The sequence below is a fragment of the Cebus imitator genome, unplaced genomic scaffold (genome assembly GCF_001604975.1).
Source record: "Cebus imitator isolate Cc_AM_T3 unplaced genomic scaffold, Cebus_imitator-1.0 Scaffold87, whole genome shotgun sequence".
In the NCBI taxonomy this organism is placed as follows: Eukaryota; Metazoa; Chordata; class Mammalia; order Primates; family Cebidae; genus Cebus; species Cebus imitator.
Genome location: NW_016107402.1, coordinates 2,537,910 through 2,547,557, shown reverse-complemented (window position 1 = coordinate 2,547,557; position 9,648 = coordinate 2,537,910). Strand labels below are relative to the sequence as shown.

Here is a 9,648-nt window from a genome sequence, read left to right as displayed (position 1 = left end):
AAAAAAAAAAAAAAAAAAAACCAAAAAGCCAAAAACTGGAAGTATTAATGGAGAAAAAAAGAGGTGAGTACATAAAATTACATTGGGTTTGGAGACTGGAGGCTAAAGAAAATAGGGTGGCGAAACATGCTTTCTGTTCCAACCATCAGGATCTCAGTAAGTGGTTTCTAATTTCAAAGCATTGTAGAGACATACATTGACAACCAAATCTCTGAAAGAAGGGAGCAATCTCATTTCAAACATTTGGTATTCTCCAAGTTGTAGGCGCTCTGAACAATATGCACACCCTATCCTCAAGGAATTTATTGTCTATCTAGCAGGGGAGATCTGCATATAAATATATACATACAAAATTATACACACTAACATTTATTTGCTTACTGTGTACCAGACAGTTTTCTAAGATTGTTGCATACTACATATATTAATTTATCCCATAAAACTATTCTGTTAACATCCCAACTGTACAGATGTGGCACAGAGAGGTTTAAGTAATGTATCTTGGGATATACAATTAGGAAGTAGACATATTAGATTAGAAATCCGGGCAGTAGTCAGATTATAAGGGACTTTATGCCCTTGCTAAAAGGTCTGAAATTTACCGTATCTATTGGCAGTTCCCAGCTGGAAATATATACACCTACCAGGCTCCTGTGGGTTGAGACCATCTCCACTGTTGATTAAGGATGACTGCCATTGTTAAGCCTTTTTTTTTTTCCCTTGAGACAGGGTCTTGCCCTGTCACCCAGATGGGAGTGCAGGTGCATAACCATAACCTCACTGCAGCCTCCAACTCCTGGGCTCAAACAATCCTCCCACCCTCAGCCTCTACAGCTAGGGCTACAGGTAGAGCAGGCCACCATGCCCAGCTTGCTTACTTACTTAACTTACTTACTTATTTATTTAGAGACAGTCTCACCCAAGCTGGAGTGCAGCACCTCTCAGGCTAAAGGAATCCTCCCACCTCAGCTGGGACCACGCCCAGTTAATTTTTTATTTTTTTTGTAGACAGGGGGTTTCCCTACGTTGCCCAGACTGGTCTCGAACTCCTGTGCTCAAGAGATCTGCCTGCCTCAGCCTCCCAAAGTACTGAGATTACAGGCGTGAGCCACTGTGCCTGGCAATTTTTTTAATAATTTGCTAGAGAAGGGTCTTGCCATGTTGCCCAGGCTGGTCTAGAACTCTTAGGCTCAAGAGATTCATCCGCCTTAGCCTCCCAAAGTGCCAGGATTACAGGCGTGAGCCACCACAGCCCAGCTGCCTTTTTTACTTTTGGGAGGGCATCCCATCTATCCTCTAGGTGTTGAGGTTAAAACAAAACAAAACAAAAGCAAACCAAAAAAACCATACTGACGTTATATAGATGATGGGGAGTTACTGGGCTCATGAGCAGACAACTCCAAAAACAATACTCACAAGGAAGGAAATGTAGTTGTGAGTTCAGTCACACTATTGGAGAAGGTGCTCATCTCTCTCCCTCATCTCTCAGTCCTAAACAGGTAGGCTCAAAGCCCCGTCAAATCCCTTGGCCTTCCCCCAGCACCACCACCAAATTTCTAATTTCTATACATGCTATGTGCTTCAACTGTAAATAGTTTTCTTCTACAAACTCAGATACTTCTTAGCAGATTAACACTGTTCAACATACCACTCTGGACAACCACAGCCTCAGCACCCTCACCACTTTCCTTTTTTTTAATTTTATTTTTTGAGATGGAGTCTCGCTCTGTCACCCAGGCTGGACTGCAGTGGCTCTATCTCAGCTCACTGCCAACTACCGCCTCCCGGGTACCTATATAAGCAATTCTCCTGTCTCAGTCTCCCAAGTAGCTGGGATTACAGGCGTGCGTCAACATGCACAGCTAATTTTTGTATTTTTAGAAGAAATGGGGTTTTGCCATGTTGGCCAGGCTGCTCTTGATCTCAAGTGATCCAGCTGCCTCGGCCTCCCAAAGATCTGGGATTACAGTCAGGAGCCACCACGCCCGGCCCACTGCTTTCAAAATAACTATATTTACAAGGGTATTTCCCCCATTTGCATTTCCCACACATAGGTTTTGAGAAGAGATCAAGAATGCCCTTTATCACATTTTACCTGTCCCTTTCAAACAAACTGGTCTAGGAGCCAGACACAGAGGCTCAAGCCTGTAATCCTAGCACTTTGGGAGGCCAAGGCGGGCAGATCACTGAAGATCGGGAGTTTGAAGCCAGCCTGGCCAACATAGTGAAACCTGGTCTCTACTAAAAATACAAAAATTAGCCAGGCATGGTGGTGGTCGCCTGTAATCACAGCTCCTTGAGAGGCTAAGGCAGAAGACCCTCTGGAACCTGGTAGGTGGAGGTTACAGTGAGCCAAGATCACACCACTGCACTCCAGCCTGGGCAACAGAATGAGATGTCATCTCAAAAAAAAAAAAAAAAAAAGATTGGTCTGTATCAGTGCAAAGTTTTGCCTAAGTTGAAGCACTGGGTAGCAGAAAACATTTCTTATTTCACAAATGAGAAAAATAAGGCTTAAAGAATGAAAACTACCCAGGGTAAGCCAACCAAGGAGCAAAGAACTGTGACTTAAACCCTGATCCTCTGCCACCAAGCCCAAAAGGCTTACAACAAGTGGTAGGAAGGACTATTTCAAGTGGTTCACAACACCAATTTGAAAAACAGAAGGGGCATGCAAGTGACTCAAGTTTGGAAAACTGACCACACCCCTCTGCTATTCTAACTGAAAGATCAAATTAATTGTAAGCAGGGCATTAAGCACTGATCTCTACCTAATTCAGATACTTCAATTTTCTTGTCTTATTTTGATTAGCTCCTCCAATAGAATGCTGAATAGTGCCATAGCTGATAGTAGCTTTTTTTTTTTTTTTTAAAATGAGACATAGTCTCGCTCTGTTGCCCAGGCTGGAGTGCAGTGGCTCGATCTTGGCTCACTGCAAACTTTGCCTCCCAGGTTCAAGCGATTCTCATGCCCTCGGCCTCCCAAGTGGCTGGGCCGGCCACCACGCCCAAATAATTTTTCTATTTTTAATAGAGATGGGATTTTACCATTCTGGCCAGGCTGGTCTTGAACTCCTGGCCTCAAGTGATCTGCCCACCTCAGCCTCCCAAAGTGCTACAGGCATAAGCCACCTGGCCTGGCCCGATTGTAGCTTTATCTTATTCTAAGTTTAACACTGTTCTAAAGTTTCACCATTAAGTATCATGTTTTTACAGATTATTCATGGAGGCACATTTTTTGAGTTTATGGAAATTCCTTCCTATACCTCACTCAGTAAAAAAATTTTTTTAACTCATCTCTGGCCCACTCTTTTCCCTTCTCCATGCTGTTTTTCACCCCCGACCCTTCCTTTCTTATATTTCAGGTTCCTTCCTACATTCTACACACCTCAGAGTACTATGTCTGCCACCCAAAATAACCAAAATTCTTTGATATTCTGGGAGTTCTTTACCAATCTGCTGTTTCAGTTCCCTGCTCTCAAAAAAAAAAAAAAAAAAATCGAAAATTGACAATTGAAAGAAAATCCTAAGGTAAACATTGTTTCAATCATTACTGAAGACTGCAGAAATAATTGCAGATTATTTCTTCTCTCCATGTCTTTTGTTTGAGGCAGGGTCTTGCTTTGTTGCCCAGGCTAGAGTACAGTGGTGCGACGTGGACTCACTGGAGCCTCGACCTCCCAGGCTCAAGCGGTTCTCCCACCTCGGCCTCCAGAGTAGTACAGGCACTCAACATCGCTCCCGGCTAATTTTTGTATTTTTTTTGTAAAGACGGGGTTTTGCCATCTTGTTCAGGCTGGACTCGAACTTTGGTACTCGAGTAATCCTCCCGTCTCGGCCTCCAAAAGTGCTGGGATTACAGGGGTGAGCCACCGGGCCAGGCCCTTCTCTATCTCTTAAACACGCCCTGAAATGTCTTCCTTTCTTTAAAGTAAAAAACTCAGGGGAAAAAAATAGTTCTAGACGCCCCTTTACTTTCTAGTCTGTTGCCTAGCTCTGCATGAGCCTGGCTTTTTAAGTGGCTGGAAGAATCTCAGTGTTTTTTTAAGTTTTGAGGGAAGGAGCTGGATCCAGATGTTTATAACTTCGACTCTCTCCTTTGCTAAACTGAAAAGTATTAAAAGAGAAAAGGAAAGGAAGGGGGGTAGTATGCGTAAGCAAGTAAGTTCCAGAACATAAAAGCTGAAGACACAAGAACAGAAAGCCAAGCCTTTAAGGCCCAAGCAAGCTAAGAATTCTCTCCCTCAATTTCTTTCAAAACAAAAGGGCACACACAATCCTTCCCGAGGCAGCAACGCCGAAGGGAGAAGCCAAAATGTTGCATCATACAGAACACTCCGTGCCTAAGAAATGAGAAAGCCAGTAAATGCCCAAGACAGAAAACACAACTTGGGAATCTCGGTCTTTTCCAAAGGTCCAGGAGCACCTGCTGTTTCGTAAATTTCTCTAAGATAGCATCGAAAATTAAAGTTTCCGTTGCAGACTAGCGGGGAGCAAATGCCTTTTCAAAAAAGCGTTCCAAGAAGTTCGTTTGAAAGCTCATCGGGCAGCGGAGCGGAGCGCAGGGGAGCGAGCGGGTGGGGCCGGGCTCCGGCGCCCGGGCGGGGGTGGTGACAGGACCCGCGCGAGCCCCGCTCCGGGGCCGGGGGGCAGGCTGGTCCCGCCCTCGGGCTCCTCCCGACCCACGGAGGCGCGGGACGCTGGTCTGGCGTCCGCCGGAGCCCGCGCGGCTGGAGACGGTGGCCGCCGCCCGGATCCCCACCCCGGTCCCCTCAACGGGCCCTCGGAGGCGGGAAGGCGCGGGCGGCCCCCAGACAATGGGACGGGGGCGCAGGAGCCCTCAGCGGGACGGGTGCTGACGCCCAGCGTGGGCGCCTCGGGAGCGCCACGGAACGCCGCTCCTCGCAGCCCAGAGAGCGCTGGGGGCTCGGCCGGGCGGGACCGCGAGGCGATCGCTCGCTCACCTTGACGAAGAGCTCGATGAGGGGCTCTTTGTCCTCCTCCCTCAGCCCGTTCAGCGGCATCGACAATGCCATGGCCGGCTCGGCTGCGCTCCGCGAACGGCGACGGCTGCTGCTGCTGCTGCTTCTGCTCCGGGGCTGCTCCGGCTGACGGTTCCCGCCGCGCTGCTCACTGGACTGTCCGGTGTCGAGCTGGCCGCAGCCTCAACTCCTCGTCACCGCCCCACGCCCCGCGCGCGACTCAGAGGCTGCCGCAGCTCGAGCCGCTTGAAGCGGTGGGGCGGGGCGCCGCGGGCGGGGCCGCGGGCTGTGGGCGGGGCCAAGGCACGGCGCCTCGGGACTCTCCGGGGAAAGTGGAGCGGCTGGAGCTTGGGGGCGTGGCCTCGGGCGGGAAAGGCGGAGGGACCGCTCTGGAGCGGACGGAAGGACCACTGCAAAGCCTCGAAGCCGTTAGGGGGCGTGGCCTGGACGGCGGTGGGGGACTTAGTGAGCGGTACAAAGCGCCAGCTTCGGCTGGAGGGACCCGGGCCACGCCTCCCGAGGGGGCGAAGGGGGAATTCCCCAGGGGCCAGAGCCTGACACTGCCTCTCTCCGCAGCGCCTGCGCGTCCTCCGCAGCTGCTGCTGGTGCTGTGCCAGGTGACCTCATGCCTCGGCTGGACTGGGGAAGCGAGGAGGCGCCTCCCGCCCACTCCCCCGCTGAAGCACCCCAGGACTCATCGCTCTTTCCCGCAGCGGCCACCTCCCCAACTCCCTCTATTACGCGGAGTTGCCTTTTCCAAGACAACTTATCGGAAAGTTTTCATCGCCTGGGGAACACCTTTTTCTTCTGCCTCTGACTTTGTTTTTCCCGTTGACGCTCCAGGTCGTTTCGATCTTGGGAGCCAGCATATTCACAAATACTTATGAAACCTTACTGTGTTCCAGGCTTTGGGCTAGCCCTTGGAGAGTAACAATTCCCAGAGCTCCCGATCTTGAGCTGCAATCCCAGTGCCTGCAGGCCACTAAGGACTCTCAAGCCATTGTCCATCTTGTTCCCCACTGCCCACACCCATTTCTTACCCCCTCGCACCAGGCAAATTTGAGTGTGCAACAGAATCACCTGGGTACTACACGCAGCCCCGCTTTATGTGTTTCCCAGATCCTCTGAGGACGAGAGAAATCCATTTCTTAGCAAGCACCAGAACAATTCTGAAGTAGGTGGTCCGCAAACCAGTTAAACTGCACTGGGATTAAGTCCCCAAGGATAAGAGCTGTGCTTGTCTTGAGATTGCAGGCACCTGGTCCTGGTTTGCTGCTGTGGAGTGCCTGGGGCAAATTTCACCTCCTCTGGAAACAATTACTTGTGCCCTCTTCTGACTTTCCACAATACTTGACTCACAGCTACTCCTCCCAACTTCCCAGGTTGGGCTAGTGAGTTCCAGAAGGCCCACACATGGGAGATTTGTCTCCATATCCTCAGTGCCTAGCACATATCAGAATGTTTGAAGAAATTGTATGTAGGCATGAAAATACATACAGTGAAACTTGCAACTTCTTCCTCTGCCAGCCCAAAGCAAGTTGCTCAAATTTTCTCACAGGGGCTCCGGGAAAGAGCCAGTGTATCCCAGTGGTCAGGAACACAAGCTCTGGAGTTTGACTGTTTAAGTTCAAATCCAACCAAGCAATGTCCTTAAAGCCCCTAAGCCTTAGTTTCGTTATCTAGAAGTGGGTGGGGCTAATTACTGATTCTTGCCTTACCATATGTGCTGCTGTATCAGTATGGCTGTTATCTGCATGGAGACTTATTCTGTCCCTACCACCCCTGCAGGCTAGAATGTGGTATCATATTCAACTCTCTCTGTGCCCGGCTAGTTCGTTGAAAATGAATGAATTCCAGGAGTCTCCCTTAGATGGGGGCTTGAACTATGAAAAACCTGAAGTGAGTGGACTCTGGACTGAACCCAGTGTTAATTTTTCATAGAACCATGAGCTGAAGCAAAGTTTCCTTCCAGACTCCACCCTCTCTACCCTACCAAAAACGAACCAAATGGTCAATCAGTTCAAAGCAGATCTCAGCTGAAAAACAATTCAGCGGAAACTCATTGTGCTGAGAACCGATCAAATTGAAGCCGGGCACAGTGGCTCACCCTTATAATCCCAGGAGGCCATAGGCGAGTGGATCACCTGAGGTCAGGAGCTCGAGACCATCCTGGCCAGCATGGCAAAACCCCATCATTACTAAAAATACAAAAGTTAGCTGGGCATGGTGGCACATGCCTGTAATCTCAGCTACTCAGGAGGCGGAGGTTGCCGTGAGCCAAGATCATGCCACTGCACTCCAGCCTGGGTGACAGAGTGAGATCTGTCTCAAAAAAAAATTTTTTTTTTGAGTTAAAGGCAGCAAATATTCCCAGTGGTGAGTTGCCCATCACAGCATCCACCTGGCCCCACAGCACCAGGGTATGGAAGAAGGAGCAGACCAGAGTTCTCTAGGCTTCATTGACTAAACACAGATCTTAGCTGGGAGGACGCCACTGGCATGCCCCTCCACAGAGCCCTGAGGTGGCGATAATCTCCTGGGCTCCTCCTACCCAACAGGAAGCCCCCCAAGAAGAGGCTCAGACCCAGAGTCTGTGCTTAGAAACCTAGTCAGTCACACCTACTGTTTCCCAATATGGCTCCCGTGGATGGGCAGAGCCAGTCCTGGGAGGAGGTGAAAGGGATAGAGAATGTTTAGGGGAGGCTCCCTAAGCACATTGCAGTCAAGTCTCCTCTTTGGACTCTGAAATGCACGCCTGTTTTACATTCTTTACTCATGCTTGGTTTTGTTTTGTTTTGTTTTGTTTTGTTTAATGAATGAGAGGTTCTTATGTTGCCCAGGTGAGCCTCGAACGTGTAGCCTTGCCTCCTCAAGCGCCAAGACAACTGGCCTGAGCCACCGCGGCCCCCTCATGCTTGTTTTTATAGCACATAGAAATCTTGAAGATAGGTAGAGACATGTTGTCTCCTCCCACTCACACCTCTCTGACCTCATCTCCTACACCATTCTCCCCTTTGCTTTCCACCCCAGCCTCACTGGCCTCCTTTCTAGTCCTTGAATATGCCAGCAAACTGTGGCCTCAGGGCCTTTGCACTTGCTCTTCTCCCTCTCTGGAACATTCTTCCCCCAGAATTTCTGCAACTCCCACATCCTTACTTTGTTTGGCTCTTTGGTCGAATGTCATCTTCTCAGAGAGCTCTCCCGAAATACTGCCCTATGCAACATTGCAAGTTGCTATCTTTCACTCCACCCTCCACTTCGTCTCTCTTCATAACACTTATAACCCTCTGATTATACATCTACTTACTTATCTGCTTATTGGCTGTCTTCCCCCCACTAGAACATAAACTCCATGAGGGTAGGGATTTTTGTTTGGTTTTGTCTATGGCTATATTCCTGGCTCAGAAAACGGCTCATGGTACACAATAAACACTTATGGAGTGAGTGACTGCACCATGTTTATCCTATGGTTTCAGGTACCCCTGACATACCATTGGGATCTCCCTGTCTGAGAAGCCAGGTGGTTTGTGTTTATGACTCTGCCACTTCACAGGGGTCAGGTTTCCCAAAGGACAGGAAGGCGCCTACAGTAACCCTCCCCTGATGATACACTTTCCTCCTCCCACCTCTGCCTCTCTGGTTCCGTTTGCTGATTGTCTTAGCCCAACGTTCTGCAATTTCAGCAGCAAAATAAGCTGCTATGTACATGGACTCTGGGACCAGACTGCCTGGGTTCCAATCCTGCCTCTGTTATTTACTACCTCTCTGTGCTTCATTTTCTCATCAGTAAAAATGGATCTAAATTACGACCATTTTCTCATGTGTAACCATGGATCTAAAATTAGTACTGATTAATGTTTAATAGGATCATTGATAAATTAGTCTATGTTAAGTGCTTGGACTGTAAGCGCTTGGATTGTAAGTGCTCTGTAGACACTAGCTGTTGGTATTATACCCATCTGTCAATATTCTTGACCAGTCACTGAGATCTCATACTGCATGCCAGACACCTAGCTGGGTGCTTTCATATCCAGTCGTACTTACCCATCATGGTCTTGCAAGGCTTAATTTTTTTTTTTTCCTGAGACAGAGTCTCACTCTTTTGCCCAGGCTGGAATGCAGTGGTATGATCTCGGCTCACTGCAACCTCCACCTCCCAGGCTCAAGTGTTTCTCATGCCTCAGCCTCCTAGTAGCTGGGATTACAGACATGCACCACCACACCTAGCTAATTTTTGTATTTTTAGTTGAGATGGGTTTTCACCATATTGGCCAGACTAGTTTCAAAACTCCTGACTTTAAGTGATCCACTCGCCTCGGCCTTCCAAAGTGTTGAGATTACAGGCATGAGCCGCCACGTCCAGCATTGCAAGACATAATTTTCATTGTCCCCATTTTCCAAATAAGGAAACTGAAGGCCAGCCATGGTGGCTCATGCCTGTAATCCCAGCACTTAGGGAGGCTGAGGCAGGTGGATCACTCGAGGCCAGGAGCTCAAGACCAGCCTGGCCAACACGGTGAAACCCCATCTCTACTAAAAACACAAAAATTAGCTGGACATGATGGCACACACATGTAATCCCAGCTACTCCAGAGGTTGAGACACAAGAATCACTTGAACCTGGGAGGGGGAGGCTGCAGTGAGCCGAGATTACACCACTGCATTC

At 48.9% G+C, this 9,648-nt stretch overlaps 1 protein-coding gene across 1 annotated transcript in view; it reads right to left on the bottom strand.

Moving 5' to 3' along the window:
- Nucleotides 1-6,395, bottom strand: part of CLIC4 (chloride intracellular channel 4) — a 91,404-nt gene extending 85,009 nt beyond the window's left edge. Inside the window, exons 1-2 of the mRNA XM_017534592.2 lie at nucleotides 6,033-6,395; nucleotides 4,965-5,836 (exon numbers count right to left, since the gene is read on the bottom strand). Of these exons, the coding sequence (XP_017390081.1) occupies nucleotides 4,965-5,036 (72 nt within the window). The 5' untranslated portion in view covers nucleotides 5,037-5,836; nucleotides 6,033-6,395. The remainder of the gene's footprint in view (nucleotides 1-4,964; nucleotides 5,837-6,032) is intronic.
- Nucleotides 6,396-9,648: the final 3,253 nt, after the last annotated feature.